This window comes from Canis aureus, chromosome 16 (genome assembly GCF_053574225.1).
Source record: "Canis aureus isolate CA01 chromosome 16, VMU_Caureus_v.1.0, whole genome shotgun sequence".
Classification (NCBI taxonomy): Eukaryota; Metazoa; Chordata; class Mammalia; order Carnivora; family Canidae; genus Canis; species Canis aureus.
In genome coordinates, this window is record NC_135626.1 from 24,850,398 (window position 1) to 24,870,744 (window position 20,347).

At 36.7% G+C, this 20,347-nt stretch overlaps 1 protein-coding gene across 2 annotated transcripts in view; it reads right to left on the minus strand.

Annotated features, from left to right (window-relative positions):
- The window catches only part of USP32 (ubiquitin specific peptidase 32), a 216,941-nt gene that overhangs the window by 8,399 nt on the left and 188,195 nt on the right, over window positions 1-20,347 (minus strand). For both annotated transcript variants that reach the window (XM_077852322.1, XM_077852323.1), the window contains exons 22-29: window positions 18,951-19,124; window positions 17,799-17,973; window positions 16,601-16,752; window positions 15,005-15,116; window positions 13,745-13,956; window positions 9,138-9,322; window positions 5,869-5,955; window positions 4,386-4,506 (exon numbers count right to left, since the gene is read on the minus strand). In XM_077852322.1, coding sequence (XP_077708448.1) covers window positions 4,386-4,506; window positions 5,869-5,955; window positions 9,138-9,322; window positions 13,745-13,956; window positions 15,005-15,116; window positions 16,601-16,752; window positions 17,799-17,973; window positions 18,951-19,124 — 1,218 coding nt within the window. The remainder of the gene's footprint in view (window positions 1-4,385; window positions 4,507-5,868; window positions 5,956-9,137; window positions 9,323-13,744; window positions 13,957-15,004; window positions 15,117-16,600; window positions 16,753-17,798; window positions 17,974-18,950; window positions 19,125-20,347) is intronic.

Sequence of the window (20,347 nt, forward strand, 5' to 3'; positions counted from 1 at the left end):
TGATATATTTTATTTAGTCCAATATATCCAAAACAGTTATTTCAACATGTGATCAATATAAAAATTATTATTTTTTAATATAAGAATTATTGATGACATATTTTAGATTCCTTTTTACTAAGTCTTTGGAATCTACAATACTTCTTAACTTGAATCAGGCACATTAAAGTGTTCAATAGCCACATGTGTCTAGTGGCTACTGTACCTCTATTTAATGAGTTTGAAATCCTATAACAGCTTACATGTGAGCTTGCCCTCCAGCCAGGGGTGTCGAGGTTAGGCCATTTACTCTTTTTTTTTTTTTTAAAGATTATTTTTTTAAAATTTTTATTTATTTACTCATGAGAGACACACAGAGAATGAGAGAGAGAGAGGCAGAGGGAGAAGCAGGCTTACTGCAGGGAGCCCGATGTGGGACTCCATCCCAGGTCTCCAGGATCAGGCCCTGGGCTGAAGGCAGTGCTAAACCGCTGAGCCACCTGGGATGCCCAGCCATTTACTTTCAACTAGAAGGACAACATTGTTAGTATGCTGTAGGTTTTATAGAGGCTAGGAGAAATATCACTAGGTCACAGATGCCAGATCTGTATTAAATAAGGAAGGGTACAGAAAAGCTGTCCACGAGAAGGCAACATACCAGAACATGAAACCCCACAGGAAAAAACTCATTTGCATGCTAATGCCATGTAAGAGACTTATCAGAATACCATGTGTATCATCTGTCTCCCGCTTCACGGGGCCTTTTTACTGAGATGACAAGGAAGAGATGGCAATAAAAGCAACAGCAGGCTCAAAAAATGCCCAACTTTGTTGAGAAGGCCCCTCACACCTGCCCAAACCTCTCTGGTTCTATTAATCAGCATGCTAGATTTTGGAGCAAAACCTAGAGAAAGAGAAAGAGAGCAGAGGGGGTAGGTGTGCAAGTATGTGTGTTGGAGGTAGTATGGGATCAGGAAGAAGGATAGGAGGAGGCAGCCAGACTGCAACAGGAAAGGAAGAATTCTTCCCCCTCTCATTCTTGGTTGCCACCTAACAGCAACCAAGAACCATAGTGGGTGAGGCACGGCATTAGGACTATGAATGCCACCATGAGACTTCACACAGGAAGTCTCATCCCAGGGTGGGGTCTGGACACCAAGTCCAACAATGCACACACAAGTCCATTACTGAACTTATTACTCACCCCGTCCAGAGGTGAATTTGTTCTCTTTGCCTGAGGCAACTTCCCTTCTGTTTTCCTTCCTGAACTTCTGATGGGAACACTGAGCTGTCTAGCTTATAAATTGGCATGGCTCAGGACATTCATTGGTTTACAACAGGTTTTCATGTGTGACTTTTCCCCCACATGAGATGATAGCTGAGTCACAGGCTGTCAAATGCTAGGGCTGACCATGCATTTAACGGTTTTAACATTGCATCACTGCCATTTCTAAAGATCTATAAGAAGAGGAACTTAGAGAAAAATCTTTTTTTTTTTCCCCCCTGAACGAGAAATCTGGCTTGACCTTAGGTCACTGACTTCTTTTCTGATACTAACTTTCATCATCTTTTGAGCTGGTCATCCAAAGGAAAACTGACATGCTTCAAAAGAAAATATGTTGCATCATGGTTGCTGGAATTAGAGTAGAAAAACGGTAATATTCTTTTCTCATAGCTGATTAAATATCATCTCCACTATCTCTATCAGGGATGCTTTATGGACAACCACAAACTGCAGTAAGCTAGTAAAGAATGTTGATCTTTATTCACTATATTTCTTATGGAACACAAAGGCTATAGAGCTAGATGGAGACAAGGAGGAAGGTTGATAAAAATACCTATTTGAGTACTGACAATAATTTTTATTTATCAATAAAATTTCCCTAAAGGGATCCCTGGGTGGCGCAGCGGTTTGGCGCCTGCCTTTGGCCCAGGGCGCGATCCTGGAGACCCGGGATCGAATCCCACGTCGGGCTCCCGGTGCATGGAGCCTGCTTCTCCTTCTGCCTATGTCTCTGCCTCTCTCTCTCTCTCTCTCTGTGTGACTATCATAAATAAATAAAAATTAAAAAAAAAAAATTTCCCTAAATGACAAAGATCCCCTTTTTATCTCTTGGAACCCATTCCCAGATTCTCTACTACTATTCAAATAGTTTAAATAACTCATTGACACCCTCTTTCTTCTTCTGCTTGAAATCTCTATTTTTTTTTAAGATTTTATTTATTCATTTGAGACAGAGTGTGCAAGCAGGGAGTCCAACTTGGGGCTTGATCCCAGAACCCTGGGATCATGACATGAGCCAAAGGCAGATGCTTAACCAAATAAGCCATTGAGGCTTTTTTTTTTTTTTAAGATTTTATTTATTCATTCATGAGAGACAGAGAGAGAGAGAGAGAGGCAGAGTCACAGGCAGAGGGAGAAGCTCCCCATGGGGAGCCTAATGTAGGACTTGATCCCAAGACCCGGGGATCATGACCTGAGCCAAAGGGAGATGCTTAATTGAATGAGCCACCCAGGTGCCCCTCCCCCTTTTATACTCTTCATACAAAGACAAACATTGTCAAAATATTGGCAGATTTTCTTCTGTCCTTTTCCTAAATAGTATTCTTTTATATTGCAAAGATTTTTCAGCAAATGAAATTTTATACCTTGCTTTAAAAAAACCCATACATGGTTATGTCAGTAAAAAAACTGGTAATGGGGCTTCTGGGTAGTGTAGTCAGTTAAGCATCCGATTTTTGGTTTCAGCTCAGGTCGTGATCTCAGGGTCATGAGATTGAGCCCCACACCAGGCTCTGAACTTGGCATGGAGTCTGCTTGAGACTCTTTCTCCCTCTTTCTTTACCACTTCCCCACTCTCTCTCTAAGTTAATCTTTAAAAAAACAAAAACAAAAAGTCTTTAAAGCAAAAAACCACCTCCTACACCGGGTAATCATTATTTTCAATGACTGCATAATATTTTACCCAATTAATACACTATGCTTTATTTAACCATTCCTCTAATGTGGGACACATACAAGTTGTTTTAAATTTTTTTACGATTCTAAAAAATGCTATGATAAATATTTGTCAGCAAAACAGAGTTTTTCCCTAGAATAAATTCCTAGAAGGTAAATCACTGGGATAAAAAAACATAAAATATATGGGAAATAATGTCAATTTTGAACCAAGTTATCTCCTTTGTCTACGTGACTCCCTAATCACATGCAGAAACCAAAGGTAGGAAGAGAAATTATGTAGGAAGATATTAGTCATATGGTCCCAGTTTCCAGCAAGGCAGGATATCTCAATAGCAAGTTGGTTTCCATGGAACCCTAAGAGCATCACTGAAAGTGGAAATGGGGTGAGATTGAACAGGTCACGTAGGCCCTTCTTTCTATAAGCAGGATGTCCTCTGGAGCCTTTCAGATTGTTCACTGGAAATTTCCATCAAGAGCCACGTAAATGCAAAAGCTACTACAATTCTTCATGTGACTAAAAAAACAATCCTTTGATTCTGTTGTTTTCACTTCTCCATCAGATTCATCATATCTTTTTTTTTTTTTTTAATTTTTATTTATTTATGATAGTCACACAGAGAGAGAGAGAGAGACAGAGACAGAGAGAGGCAGAGACATAGGCAGAGGGAGAAGCAGGCTCCATGCACCGAGAGCCCGACGTGGGATTCGATCCCGGGTCTCCAGGATCGCGCCCTGGGCCAAAGGCAGGCGCTAAACCGCTGCGCCACCCAGGGATCCCCTTTTTTTTTTTTTTTTTAATTTTTATTTATTTAATCATATCTTTATCTATCTGCTACTTAGCCAAACTATCTTTCAAATGATTATTCGGCAAACCTTCTTAGGTATGGAGTATTCTTTTCGAAGTAACATTTTCAAAATTTAAAAAGTGCCCTGGCCAGTTTTAGGAATGCTAAGTGTAAGAATAGCTACTGAGATGTACTCTTAGATGCCCAGTCTTGAAACATTTGATCTTTTCTCTAGTTTTTCTGATCACTATGCCCATTATGCACCTATAGCCCTGGGATGCCTTTGAGCTAAGTAATGGTGGTTATTAAATGCTGCAGCTTCAATAATAATTAATAAATAGGCAGAGAGATATTTATTGCTTGGTATGCGATGGCCAAACAATATAACATCTTAATTATACCCAGAAGTTTCAAGACTTACTTTTTTGTATTAGTATTTCTGAAATATAATGCCCCAATACAATTAAATCTAGAAGTGGGAAAACTGAAATATCCATATACTCATGTCAATCAATATATTAAGTGCCATAGAGAATACCAATGAATGTTTTTTTGATGGATGATTTAGATCATCTAAACCAGAAATGGCACAATACAGTTAAACTGGGAAAATGTTTACAAATAAAAATCACCATCTTATGGTGGCCTTGAGTACTTACCCTTTCCTGTGATGTTTGATAGCGGAGGTGAAGAGCTGTAGGGTCCCAATCCACAGCAATATAGGCATTTCCAATGAAAGCTCTGTCTTCCCCACAATCAATTTTACAGCCTCTGCAAAATCTGAAGGCGGGGGGGGGGGGGTGCGGGGGGAGAACAATGATCTATTAAAGGGAGGAATAATTATGAAAGAATCTAAATTTTCTTCATCACAAATATTCTCCCTTTCTACTTCTCCACTTTCTTGGGTTCACAGTCTGTCATGGGACTCTAACTTAAGAGTGATCAATTCATGAATATGTACTGGTAGTTATTATTTCAGGGAAGCATGCTCATCACTTCTCAAGTCTCTGGTTTTCGAAGTACTTGACATTTTTTTTTTAATTTTTATTTATTTATGATAGAGAGAGAGAGAGAGAGAGAGAGAGAGAGGCAGAGACACAGGCAGAGGGAGAAGCAGGCTCCATGCACCTGGAGCCCGACGTGGGATTCGATCCCGGGTCTCCAGGATTGCGCCCTGGGCCAAAGGCAGGTGCTAAACCGCTGCGCCACCCAGGGATCCCGACAGACATTGTTAATGCACATGAGTATTTGTGGACTTTATGGTAAATAAATGACATGGGAATTGGACATTTGAGATAATACATCTCTAAGAAAATTCTAAATTTAGTTATTTAATGCTCTGAGGTAGGACAACTCATCTGATACAACAATGCCTATTTCCTTGTTTATAAAATGGCACATTAAATAAATACATATAAAAATTTATGGGAGGGGAGGGACCATGACAAGGCCATGGTTTCAGCAGCTATTTAGATTCTTTTTGCTAAGTCCATTATAGCTCTCTGAAGGATGACTTCAGTACTCAGGTATTTTCCAAGCTGAAATAGTAATGGCCAATCCATCCCCATAATTTTTCTAAAAATAAAAAATAGACTTCCAGGAATGTCTAGTAAGTAGATTATGGTTCTAGGGCTCAGAACTGCTAAGCTGATTTATATTTAAGGAGTACAAAGTATAAAATAATAAATATTGATCATAAACTATGAATTTGATGAGGATCATAAGAGTTTACAGAACCAGTTAAGGTTTTTTTTTTAAGACTTTTTTTTTTTAATTTTTATTTATTTATTTATGATAGTCACACACAGAGAGAGAGAGGCAGAGACATAGGCAGAGGAAGAAGCAGGCTCCATGCACTTGGAGCCCGATGTGGGATTCGATCCCCGGTCTCCAGGATTGCACCCTGGGCCAAAGGCAGGCGCTAAACCGCTGCGCCACCCAGTGATCCCCCAGCTAAGGGTTAAGAGCAAAACTAAGCTACAGTCCTCACAATAAGGAAAAGATGAATCAACAATTCCTTGAGTTTATTTTAAGCTTCTCATTATTCAATATTTCTTCTAAAAGCTGGAAACCTTATGAAAAAGGTATAATATCTGAAGCTGCAATTCCACTAAAATTTTCTTTTGCAGAAGATCACTTTACCTATACCATGGGCACCAAGCACAGGAGTTCCCATCTTTCTGCACAACTCGTAGAGTGAAGGGATATTGATAGCCCATACTGTCATCACTGAAACAGAACATAGACCAAAGAGTATAAAAAACACTTCTGATTTGAGGTCTCAATTTCTTTTCATTTTCTCTTGAAGTAACCCAAGGCAGGGACATCTGTCATAACAGTATGCTCATGGTGATGGTTCAGTGCTGGTTATCTTAACCCATTTGCAGCAGCCTTGTACCAACCACACTCAGGGCTTCCATGCAGAAGGGTAAACAGACTAGACTGCCAGATGTCTCTAAGAGAGCCCATGTGGTCCATGCAAATTTTATAAGATAAGCAAATCATGAAATCAAATACCAATTATCCTTCAGCCCTAATCCTATCATAAGATTTAATTCACATTAAACTGAAATAATTAGACCTTTCTATGACAAGAACATTGACACAGCACAGAAAGCTGAAAGGTCATATGATTTTTTAAAAGAGTTGACTAACTATATATTTAGAAGTTTTCTTTAATCAGAATCCTGTTGTGGTACATGAGAGGCACCCTTTTTCCCTGCCTTAACTACTCAAAGCTATAAGGCACATAACATTTTTAGAGTAATGTCTTTTAACTGCAAGATAGCCTTGGATACTCCAACTTAAGAAAATATTTATTCATCCTTGTCCCAGTAAGAAGCAACGCAGGACAGCACATTTGGCAATTGGTAATGGCTATTACATGGCTGCTGAAGGTAATGAAACCATAAGGACTTTATTACCTCCAAAAATATCAGTTCCAAATATCCTAGTTTGTTAACAACCACCTCCTACCCTTTTAAATTACTTATTCAAGTATCACCACTTTAACAATTCTTTGACCAAAGAAAATTTCTAATCCCTGCCCTCAAACCCTCACTTTCTTCCTTGTCCACTGTCCTTCAAAATAATCTTTTATATAGATCCTCAATTCCAGGAATTTGTCCATCTAATCTAAACATGCATATTTATTAACATTAACACTCACAAAAATAGAGAATGCACAATGAACCCCCATATATTTGTCACCCAATAATAATAATCATCAACCTTTGGCCACTTTTATTTCATCTATACCTTTACCTAGCTCCACTAGAGTCTTTTATTCAATTAAAAAAAAAAACTATGGTAAAATATACATAAAATTTACCATTTAATCACTTTTAAGTATACAATTCAGTGGCAGTAAGTACATTCACAATGTTGTGGAACCATCACCATCTATCTCCACAAATTTTTCATCTTTCTAAACAGAAACTCTGTATGCATCAAGCAATAATAATTCCCCTACACCTCTCCCCCTAAACACTTGTAACATCTAATCTACTTTCTGTTTATGAATTTGCCTACTAAAGATATCTTATAAAAGTGAAATCACACGGTAATCACACAGAAGCTTAATGAGAAATAACTCATCAGTTCTTCCTTTCATGTTTGGCTTATTTCACTCGTCTGATATTTTCAAGGTTCATCTATGTTGTAGTGTGTATTAGAACTTCATTCCTTTTTATGGTTGACGAATCCTCCATTGTGTGGATATACCATAGTTTGTTTATCCATTTGTCTGTTGATGAACATTTAGGTTGTTTCTACCTGTTGGCCATTGTGACCCACCAGATTATTCTGAAGGAAATTGGAGATATTTCATTTTCATTCATAAATATTTCAGTGTGGAAAAAAAAATTCAGTGTGTTATCTCTAAAAGATCAACTCTTACTAACTTTTTTATTGCCTGTAGGAGCACTTTCTCTTTAACCTATTCTAATCTCCATGCCTTCATCTATACCACTCCACTAAAAGCTTTTGCAAAGGTCACAAAAGACTACCATTTTATCAAGTCCAGTGGTCAGTTCCCATTTCCCTTAATCTTTCTGCAGCACTTGAAACTCATCAGTTCTTCCTTTAAACACTTTTTCAGTTAACTTCTGGGACACTAACTCACTCCTGATTTCCTTCTTATATCACTGGCCGCTCCTTCTCAATTGCTTTTGCTGACATTTTTCTATCTTTAAATGTTGGAATGGATGAGGAATTAGGTTGTGGGTGTCTTCTCTATCTAACTCTTATTCTCTAAATGATATCATCTAGTCTCAGGGCTTTAAATACCAACTATGTGTTGATGACACCTATATTTCTATCTCCAGCAAAGGACACTTAAGTGTATCTCCCACTTGAAAATATAATATACACCTTTAACTTGATTCCTGTCATCTCTTGCCCCAAACCTACTCTTTCCTCAGTTTTCCTCATTTCATTAAATGTTAACACCATTCACAAACAATTGCTCAGGCTGAAAAACTACCTCTTTCCCTCATATTCCATATCCAATTCACTTAGCAAGCCTTGGGAAAAGTACTAATTTGGAAGTTCTTCAATTTAGTCAGACATTTGCTTTAAGTTTAATCTTGCCCTATGATATTTTTACTAAACACAACATTCTTCAACTCAATTGGTTATCTTTTATTTTTAGTTTTCCTTTAAGACTTATCCTTAAGCCTTATCCTAGTCATCAAAAAACCCCATACTATAACCTATCAGCAAAGAGAACTTCTTTATTCAGTTAACACAGAAGCTGAATGCTCATTTGCACCATGACAATGACATAATAAACTACAATTCAGTTTAGTTATATAAATGAGGCATCACAATCTCAACAATTGTTAGAAGTAAATACATCTACTAATTTAATAGAACAATGGGAGGAGGAATGGAAAAGAAGAAACAGAAGATGTTTATTTTCTTTACCTAGACTTATGAAATTATTCTGTGTTAAACTGACATGGTATGGAAATAATCCAACTGAATCACTTGTTATGGCATGGGAATTTTTTAGAGTACATGAATAGAAATGCTCACTATTCTTATTCTGAATTTCAGAGGGTTGAGAGGATACAATTTTCCTGGTGAATTCATACTCTCTAGTTTTGTAATAACCAAAATCAAGGATATTGCCTGAAGGATTTAACACATTAGCAGGAGGGATTTTAGGTAAGAGATTAGAGAATGAAAGGATTATTAGACACTAGAATGTCTAGGTAATGAAAGGAAACTGTATAGTCTCTCCTACTCAAAAGATCAAACCAAATGGTTGAATTATATGTTCTCTGGATGGTTCTTCAACAAGTGAATAACCCTAACACAGAATACGTCCTATGTATCACACAGAATTCATACAAATTATTCTTCTTGAGTTTGGAAACCACAGGGCTAGGTTAATCCCCTAAACTCACCAATCCTGAGCATGGTTACTGGCTTCCTGAGGTGGGAGGGGGCTGGCTAATCGAGACACTTGAATCCAAACTGCATCATATAAGTCCTTCTTCCGGGTATGCACAGTACATGGAACAATCAGTGGCATTCCAAAGAGGCTGGGGCGATTCTTCTGAGATGAAAGGAAATACAGTTCTGTCCTCATCTGTATGTACAAACAACAGAAGAGAAGGCTGAGAGGACAGGTCTTTGATTCCTCCCTTTCATTCTTCTAAGGCTGCCGATAACAGGCCTCGCTATCATTTTCAAATTAGTCACCACCACACCTCTTTATTGATAGAATCATCTTTTATTAATATGAAGAGAATGGTTATTTCAAGTGGAATCACTGAAAGGTTGAGGTATTGCCAGTTTCAGAACTGCTATCAAACACAGGTTTTCAGCACTTAATATTTTCAAACTAGTTTTCTCTGATAAATATTTCTCATACCCACTAAATCATACATAAAAACTAGTAATAGTTTCATAGCTCAAGGCTTTTAAAAGCAATGAAAATCCTTTCTTTAGAAAGTATGCCAGTAAACCAAAACTCTCTTGAAATGCAATTTTCTAATAAGGTATTGATAGTTGTTAGAGCATAATTCTCAAACTTTTGGAAAGGTATGAAACCAAGTTATTTAATGTTGTAAAATCTTATGCACCCTCCTTAAAAGTAGCTGAGTGACTCTAGTCTTTTTTTTTTAAAATTATATAATAGAATAAAAGTAAAAAAAATTTCCTTTTAGCATGTTAAGGTTTTTTTTTTTTAATTTTTATTTATTTATGATAGTTACACACAGAGAGAGAGAGAGGCAGAGACATAGGCAGAGGGAGAAGCAGGCTCCATGCACCGGGAGCCTGACGTGGGATTCGATCCCGGGTCTCCAGGATCGCGCCCTGGGCCAAAGGCAGGTGCCAAACCGCTGCGCCACCCAGGGATCCCTCATGTTAAGGTTTTTATGATATCCTTAATATAGAGATACTACACAGAAGTAGCTTAGAAATGGCTGCTTAATAAAACAAAAGTTTATTGTAATTGAAAGGTTGGTTGGGAGTTTAGGATTACTCAAAAAAAGCTGCTGAGCATTTGGGACATTTAATTAAGCATGGAAGCATGGAATTAAGCATTTAATTAAGCATGGTGTTGCCTTTCACAGAAGTGATGGGATAAGGAACTTGACTTGAGGCAAACAGACAGTAAGATCAATTTTAGGCATTCCAAAAGCAGCTGTCTAGATCATGAAGGAAACTGGAAACAGGGAATTGGTTAAAAGGTGAAAATTAAGAGCTGTCAATATGGTCCAGTAATTATAAAAATGTCTACATTAATGCTTTAGCACTTACCAAGCACTTTATATAACATATACATGATAACTGCAGAGAATTGTTTTCTAAGAAAGACTTTTTAAAAAAGTACATCAGAATTCTTAATTTATGCTGATAACACTTGGTAAAAAAAAGACATAGGGAAATGCATGAATCAATTATTTTAGCTGATGGGACCAGTCAGAGATGTGCTTAAAGACAATTCCAAGTCACAAAGAACCCCTTAATTCTCTGTCTACTTGTACAATCCTGTCTAGAACATGGTCCATAGAATATCATCCATAATGGTCAGAAACTCACTTTAAGTCAAGAGTTATTAATTCAAAGAGGAACAAAAGTACATTTTAAGGAATTATCAGAAAGCAAAGAGCTGTACAATTACCACTCAGGTCAAGACATAATATAGCCAGCACTCTCTCCCTCTGCTTCCTTCCAATCACAAAAATCTTAATTTCGGCTCAGGTCATGGTCTCAAGGTCATAAGACTGAGCCCCAGATCAGGCTCTGTGCTGAGCATGGAGCCTGCTTGGGATTCTCTCTTTCCCTCTCCCTCTGTTTCCCCTGCTCTGCTCGTGCTCTTTCACTAAATAAATAAGTAAATAAAATATATTTTTTAAAGTTAACAGTTTTTCTGATTTTATGGTAATCATTTCCTTGCTTTTCTTTTTTTTCCCCTTGCTTTTCTTTATAGTTTTGTAGCTTATGCATAAAAAGTCAATTTCATTTTCCCTATTTAAAAATTTTTTATTTTAAAATAAATCCTAGTTTATATTTCTTTTGTCTGGCTTCTTTCCCACAACATTATGTTTATGAGGTTTATTTATGTTGAGTATAACTCTAAGTCTATTCATTTTCATTGCTGTATAATACCCTATTATATAAACTTGTTATTCCTTCTAGTATTCATGGACATTTATTTTTTTAAAAAGACTTATTTATTTTAGAGAGAGAGAGAGAATCTCCAGCAGACTCCCTGCTGAGCACAGAGCCTGATGTGGGGCTCAATCTCATGACCCTGACACCATGACCTGAGCTGAAATCAAGAGTCTGATGCTTAACCAACGGAGACATCCAGATGCCCCAACTAATGGACATTTAATGTTTTCATTTTTTGTTTTCAGCTTTGGGCTATTACAGATAATGCTGTTATCTGAACAAATATTCTTATACATTTTTCCTGGTACACATAAATCTGTTTTTAGTAGATGCTTAAAAAGAACTGCTTATCTTTAAACTAGAAAACTAATTTCTAAAAGAGCTATATTAACTTACACTCTTATTAGCATGTATGAGAGTCCCTGTTGCTCAAATATCCTTACCAACACTGTCAATCTGTTCAATCTTAGCTCTTCTGGTGGGTGCACAGTTATATGGTAATGTGACTTTAATTTGCGTTTTCCTGGTTAGTAGTATGGCTGATCACTTTTTCATATGGCTACTGGCTATTTGGATATCCTTTCTGTGAAGCATCTGTTTGAGTATCAATCATTTTTTTTTTACTGGATTTTTTTTTCTAAATGATTTATGCTAGTTCTTTGTATTTTCTGGATTGAGCCCTTTGATGGTTATAGGAGTTGTAAACATTTTCTATTTCAAGGCTTGCCTTTTTACTCTCTCTTTTTTTTTAAAGATTAATTGAAAAAGAGAGAGAGGGAGAGAGAGCGTGTGTAAGAGAGAGCTTGAGCAGGGGGAGAGGCAGACTCTCCGCTGAGCAGGGAGCCCAATGTGGGGCTTGATCTCAGGACCCTGGTTTCATGACCTGAGCTGAAGGCAGGTGCTTAACTGATGGAGCCACCTAGGTGCTCCACCTTTTTACTCTCTTAATGATGTCTCTTGATGGAACTAAAGTTTTAATTTTAATGATATCTAATTTATCTCTTCCTTATCTCTTCTTAGTGCTTTTTGTGCCCTATTTAAGCAGTCTTTCCCTACATCAAGGTCATGAATGTATTCACCTTTAATTCTCTTCTGGGGGTTGTTTTATTATTTTGCTGTCATATTTAGTTCTATAGTCCACCTGGCATTGAATATTGTGTGATGAGAGAGGTCGGTGTCAAGTTTCATATGGCTATCCAATTATCTCAGCACCACAGACTGAGAAAATTGTCTCTCACTGATCTGCAATGCCATCTTTGCTATAAATCAAGCATTCATACATTTGCAAACTTGTTTCTGGGCTTTCTATTCTAATCCACTGGTCTATTTGTCTTCTCTCATACCAATATCACAATGTCTTAAGTACAGTGGTGTTATAAAATCATAGTATCTGGTAGCTCAATTCCTCATGCTTTGTTCTTCAAGACTGCCTTGTTTTATTCTTTCAAATATTTGAGTCTCTTTCATTTTTGTCAATAATATTCTATTGTATTCCTTATAGATGCCTTGTATATCTGTTGTAGCTTATTTCTAGGTACTTAATTTTTTTCATTCTATAGCAAATGATATATGTAGTGGATTGGATGATGGCTCCCTGAAAGATATGTACACATCCTAACCCCCAGAACTTGTGAACGTGACCTTATCTGGCAAAATAGTTTTTGCAGGTGTAATTAAGTTGAGGATCTTCAGGTGAGATATCCTGGATTATCTGGATGGCCCCTGAATCTAATGACAATGCTTTATCAGTAAATTTTAGTAGTGAAGAGTAGAGGGAAAAGGTGAAGACCATGCAAAGAAGGAGGCAGAGATTGGAGTTATGAGCTAAGAAATGCCTATGGAAGTTGGAAGAGGCAAGGAAGGATTCTCCCCAAAAGCCTCTGGAGGGAGCATAGCCCTGTTGATTTCAGATGTTTTGATTTTAGACTTTCAGCCTTTAGAACTATGAAAGAATAAATTTATGTTGTTTTAAGCCACCAAATTTGTGCTAATTTATTATAGTAGTCCTAGGAAACAACTTGTTTTACCCAAGAACATTCTTGTTTCTCTCCAACAAACCAATCAACCAACAAACCAATCTCCAAAGGTACCCACACCAACATGGCAGAGAAGATGTACCTGCCTACATGAACAAAGGAGACACAAACTTTTAAAAGAAATTAGTATTCAGATGTACCAGCTATCCGAATGCTGTTTAATATGAGTGAAGAATCTCATTTCATACATAGGCCAGCATGTGTGATACTGAGTCCTAGCTCTGATCACTTACAATAGCATACATAATACATTGAAAGTGAACACAAAGAAGATGCTTCAAAGACAGAAAGTGGTTACGTTTCACAAACACTGGCAAGACCAGCTGTAACTTGCCTAACATTAAACTAACCATTTTTCGGTGGACTGCAATGATGTAGCCTGTAAAGGAAGTGTCAGGAACAGATGGCATATGACCATTCACCATTCCATTTGTAAAGTTCTTCTCAGTTCCACATGGCACAACAGTGTTTGGCATTCCATTAGGTATGAATATTGGTCGGGGCAAGTCCCCATTGGTGGTTAGGGTGAACATTCCATTTGTAGATGGGGAAGAGGAGAAATCTACAAATTCAAAGATAAGTACAGCATCATAAGCTTGTGGTGCCTTCTCTTTGCTCTTTTCTCAAATAATGTGGGGACCCAGGCCACTGTAGTAGAGAATTTTTAGCAAAGGACAGGGAGAAATCATAGTTCAAATAATAATTCTAGACTGACTGGAAGATTTTAATTTCAAATTTTACTTCTATTAACTCACACTTAAGACTAAATGACAAAGCAAGAGTAACTGCTAGAAAATTTTCTGAAACTTTTAAGCAAATTTTTTTGTAAAAACCTTTATCAGTACCATATTGTTGCATGCAAACAATTCTTTGTTTTATTTTTTCCTCTCCACAAATTCATTTCTCTATTCTCCTAAAAAATGTTTAGTCAAATATAGTAGCCTCTAGCTAGATGTTGCCTTTTTTTTAATTAAAAAAAAAACTTTATGTCCCACAAATGCAAATCCTTCCCCATTGACAACCCCTCCAACCAAAGTGATATATTTGCTACAAATGATGAAAGATACTTTTAAAATTTACATTAATTTAAAAATGTATTTCCCTCAGTCTTAACAGTGCTCAACAGTCCATATGACTAGTGAATATTCTATTGGATAGAAAAGATTATAGAATAGACAATATTAATATGGTCAAAAAGACTTGATGGATAACCGTATCAAATCACATGCAATCTTAGGTAAGTATATTCTTTTTTTTTGTTTTTATTTCCCACCCTCACTCTAAAAAGATTCTTTTTTTAGTTGTGTTTATTGTTTTATTTTCCTAATAGTATATTCCTCTTATACCATCTGTTGCCATGTTAATGTCAAATAAAAATAACCAAGAGATCTGAATTTCAGTGGCAGATTTAGTTAAATAAGCATTTACTTATCACTTATGTTGCCTTAATTTTATGCTCCTCATCTAAAAAATGAGGAATTTAGTCAAATAATCACCAAGGTTTCAGTCAGGCTCCAAAATTCTTTTGCCCAAATATCCTTAGCCCAAACAAATATAAACTGTAAGGCCAAATTTAAAGCTGAAATCACAAGGAGCTCTAGATCTCTTACCTGTCTGTATTGGACTAGAAGCTGAAATTGGAGATCCAGGAATAGGAATTTCAAATGCACACAAAAATCCACTCACTGAGAGTCGTACTTTTTGGTTGTCCTGAGGAAAATTCTACAGAAAAAGAGGTAAGATGAGAAGGGGGAAATGTTTCAGGTAAAATCGAAAATCATCTCTTTGATACATTTAAGCTAAGTCTTAGATGCTTTTACCAATAAAACAAGATGACTGAATAATTTTTCTTAAACTAAAAGATGAAAGCTTGATAAACTAAGAACTAACCTTACTGATAAAACCATTATTCCTTTCCATGAGAAAGAAGTATGTTGTGTGTAACTGGCTCCTTAAAGTTTTGTCCTTCATTTTAAGCATCTAAGCTCCAACCTCAGAGAGATCTTACCTTTGCTTTACACATTTGAGAAAAACATCAATTAGGTGAGTTTGTTTAGAAACCCCCCAAAATAAATATTAATAATACCAATGGCAGGGGCTCAATTCAGGCTAGGCAACATATTTATTATTATTTTATATAAAAATTTTAAAACTTATTTTATTTAAATTCAATTAGTTAAGAGTGTATTATTAGTTTCAGATGTAGAGTTCAATTATTCATCTGCTGTCTTTAACACCAGAGCTCATTGTATCATATGTCCTCCTTAATGCCCATCACCGAATTACCCCATTCTCCCAACCCACCTAAACTTTTTATTTTTTTGTTTCCAGTTTTTATTTAAATTCTAGTTAGTTAATATATGGTATAGTATTAGTTTCAGGCTGTTTTTCTAGCTGCTATGCAGGAAGAAGTGATTTGTGTCAATTTGTCTTTGCTCTCTAACTTCTTAGTGTGTTGAAAGGCCAGGTAAATATATTCATAAACTGTAAAAGCAAACATTTATAAATATGTATAAAACTTTAACTTAGGAAGAATTCTAGTGAGAGTAGTAATATAGAAGAGGCGTAAAGTAGCAGCAGTGGTCACTGGAGGAAATCTATACTATAGTGACATAGCTAGATTGTACCATATAGATAGCACTGGACTTATGTGTGTTTCCCTTCTTTAAAAAAATGCCACTATCATTATTACTTCCTTTTTTTTAAAAAAAGATTTTATTTATCTATTTGAAAGAGAGAGAGAGAGAAAGCAGGGAGCTCAATGCAGGGCTTGATCCTAGGACCCTGGGGATACTAAGCAGACACTGATGATCTGAGCCGAAGGCAGACACTTAATGGGCAGAGCCACCCAGGCGCCCCTCATGATTACTTGACAATCCTTTTTAAAAGTTTCTGGGATGGGAAACTTGAGAAATTTTTTTGTTTAGTCTTTGTTGTGTTTTAATATCTCCCTCAGTCATTAATTAAGAAACTTGTGGGTTTTTTAATTTAAAAGATTTACTTATTTATCTGAGAAAGAGAGAATAGGGTAAGGGCAGAGGGAGAGGGAGCAGACATGGGACCTGATCCCAGGACTCTGAGATCATGACCTGAGCTAAAATCAAGAGTCGGCTGCTCAACTGACTGAGCCACCTAGGTTCCCCGAGAAAAATGTGATCTTTGAAGGATGGAATCAAGAGTATCTTAGAAGGAACAGTTAATATTACCTTTATGTTGGAACCATGTACTTCTGCAAGAAGGATCTGTTCTGATTTAAGCCCACAGAGATCGCTTAGCTGTTTTTTTAAACCTGTGTACTTTTCATCCATATTTAGTCGTAGTCCATATCGTACAGGGGTAGTACCATCCAGTTTAATAACTAGTAAAGAAAAAATATCTTTTATCAGTAAAATGCAGGTTTTGTTGAAAGCTTTCCTGTGTGTGTATGAGAGTGAGTGAGAGAGAGAGAGACAAACACACTTGGAAATAGCAAACATTTCAGACTAGAATTTTTTAACAAGGACTTTATTATTTATTTGAGAGAGAGAGCGGGGGGAGAGGCAAAGGGAGAAGCAAAGTCTCTGCTGATCAGGCAGCCTCGTGTGGGGCTCAATCCCAGGACCCTTTCTTTTTTGAAAAGACTTTATTTATTCATGAGAGACACAGAGAGACAGAGAGGCAGAGACACAGGCAGAGGGAGAAGCAGGTTCCCTGCAAGGAGCCCGGTGTGGGACTCGATCCCAGATCCCGGGATCATGCTCTGAGCCAAAGGCAGATGCTCAACCACTAAGCCACCCAGGCATCCCGGACCCTGGGATCCTGATCTGAGCCAAAGGCAGACACTTAAGTGACTGAGCCTACCAGGCACCCCTCAGTCTAGAATTTTTATTTTATATATAAACTACAATAGATAGTACTCAGGGATGATCTTAAGTGAAATCATTATTTTTTTGATGTTTATCTGATATAGAAGTATGAGTGGTTTTGCAAAATTTTAAGGAGTTTCTGGCATGTTTGAAAATAATAGAGAAATCAATGGGCACGAGCCTTAGACCTATGTTTCAGGTCTTTCAAACTTCAAATCATGTCTGAAATTAGATTGCTAGATTATAACATGTGGGTCAATTTTTATGAGAATGCATTATAAAGAAATGACTATACTAATTCATTTTTTACAAAAGATTTTATTTATTCGTGTGAGAGAGAGAGAGAGAAAGAGGCAGAGACATAGGCAGAGGGAGAGGCAGGCTCCATGCAGGGAGCCTGACATGGGACTTGATCCCGGAACTCTGGGATCAGGCCTGAGCTAAAGGTAGATGCTCAACTGCTGAGCCACCCAGGCATCCCTATACTTACTAATTCAGGTTACATGAATAAGGTAAAAGACATTGGAGTTAAGTAATTTTTCAGAACTTTGTGACCTACCTGTTATTTCCAAGTGCATATAACTGTCCATTGGTAATGGCAAAGACAAAAAATTGAAAGGATCAAACCGGACACTTATATGCCCACATGTCTTGCATCTGACTTGGGACCTCAGCTGCCCATGGAACAAATCTACAACAATTGATCGATTTCTTCTCAGATGGTTGTCCCAGGCCTAGCAAGGAAAAAGTTTAGAGAGCTTTTTTTTCCCCCCAAAATCCAAAAGATAATTATTTCTACACAAATTCAAATAAAGTGGCTAAACGTATTAGGTTTAAATGTCAAGAATATAATCCTTTGAAACAAATATAACATTGTATGTCAACTATACTCCAATAAAAAAAGTACATAATTCTTAATCTTCATTTAAAATACAGAAGCTTTCTGCCTGTAAATTTACAATGCAGATATGTAGTTTAAAATGTACCACCTACTAAGTACAGAAAACTAGTTCTTTTTTTTTTTTTTTAGAAAACTAGTTCTTTTTTTTTTTTAAAGTTTTTTTGTTTTTTGTTTTTTTAATTTTTATTTATTTATGATAGTCACACACAGAGAGAGAGAGAGAGAGAGGCAGAGACACAGGCAGAGGGAGAAGCAGGCTTCATGCACCAGAAGCCCGACGTGGGATTCGATCCCGGGTCTCCAGGATCGCGCCCCGGGCCAAAGGCAGGCGCCAAACCGCTGCGCCACCCAGGGATCCCTAGAAAACTAGTTCTTGAATGGAATGTGATTCTTTCTGCTCAACCTATGATATTAAATTCAGACGGAAAATCCTATCTTTTTGTTCTTTCCATGGTAACAATGATGAGTATTAAAGTTTTTTGTCATTTAAAATCAGATAAAACATGCCTATTAATCACTGTATATATTATTTTAGAAATTATGGGGACTCCTGAAATTCTGATTAATCATTCCTATAGCCTTTCCCAAAAGTTTACAAAGTAAAAAGGTAACATTTAAAAATTTGCATTAAAGATGCTTTGTTTTGCTGTTACCAAACAAGAATTACACAGAGAAATATAAATTCCATCACTTCCACAGTAAAATTTTTTATCACAGAATAGTTTAGTTAGCATTAAAAGTTACGTAATATACATTTGTGGCCAGAGCATTTTATCTATTGCTTATATTAGAACTTCAAAACCGACAAACCTCCGCAGCTACTTCCCAGTCTGGTCGGCCATCGCTGTCCTTTAGCTCCACGTATGGCTTCTCATGGACTCGGTTGAGATCTTCATGAAGACCATCCAAGAGAAAAGCCAGAAGTTCTTGGGAGTCTTGTTGCTGGAACCCATTAAACCTGGGAGCATATTTTGCTATGGTCCACTATAAATATAACCAGAATCAAACTCATTATTTGCTACCCCTTAAAATTTGGAATGAAAATGCCCCATAATTCATTCAGAGGCATTATAAGAAGGTAAATAGTATTTAGTCTGCCTCAATTTCAGCAAATATATTTTGAAAAATCACAAAATCTTTCTAGGTTTCATCTCAGATGACAAGAAAAAAAAAAAAAAAGCCCAATATTTTGGCCAATACTGTGTCCTAGGTTCGGTATCATATAAGCAAACAGTTCTTTAGGTACATAGGTATTATTTAAGAAAGGTAGGACAGAAATATTAAAATAGCATTTGCTCTCACAGAAAAAGTTCCCGTTATGGTTTTCTTTCACAGTTAACTTTTCTAGTCTTGTATCCTAACTTTTATTATTAAAAGCAGAATAGCCTTGTGTTTAGCTATAAGGACTTACTAACTAGCTTATAATCTTGGGCAAGCTATTTAACCACTCTGAACCTTAGTTTCCTAAGCCATAAAATGAGGATAATATTGCTTTACATTCTAGGTCTATTTAGAGGATTAAATGAGTTAATACACATAGTGTAATTAGAATAGTCAGTCCCTGGAAGTAGTTAAGTGGTCAAATTTTTAGTTATTATGATTATTAATTTTTAATCTAAAAAGTTTTTGTATTGTTTTTAAAGATAAAAAATAATCCTAAAAATAACAATCCTAAAAAAATAATCCTAAAAATAACAATCCTAATTGCACTATATATATTAATATAAAATTTGTATCTATTTCAATAATTATATTTTTTCTGCCTTTTATTTTATTTTTATTTTTAAAGATTTATTTATTCATTCAGAGAGAGAGGGATTGAGAGAGAGAGACAGGCAGAGACACAGGCAGAGGGAGAAGCAGGCTCCATGCAGGGAGCCCGACATGGGACTTGATCCTGGGTCTCCAGGATCACGCCCTGGGCTGCAGGCGGCGCTAAATCGCTGCGCCACCAGGGCTGCCCTCTTTTTGCTTTTTATTTTTGTTTAATTAAGTTTATTTATTTTAAAAATTAGGCTCCATGCTCAGCCTGGAGCCCAATGTGGGGCTTAAACCACAATCCTGAGACCTAAACCTGAGGTGAGATCAAGAGTTGGATGCTTAATCAACTGAGCCACAAAGGCGCCCCTCTTGCTGCTTTTTAAAATTCAATAGATAGAATTATCTTAGTAATGTTAAAAATGTATAGAGTATCATTTACTAGGCTC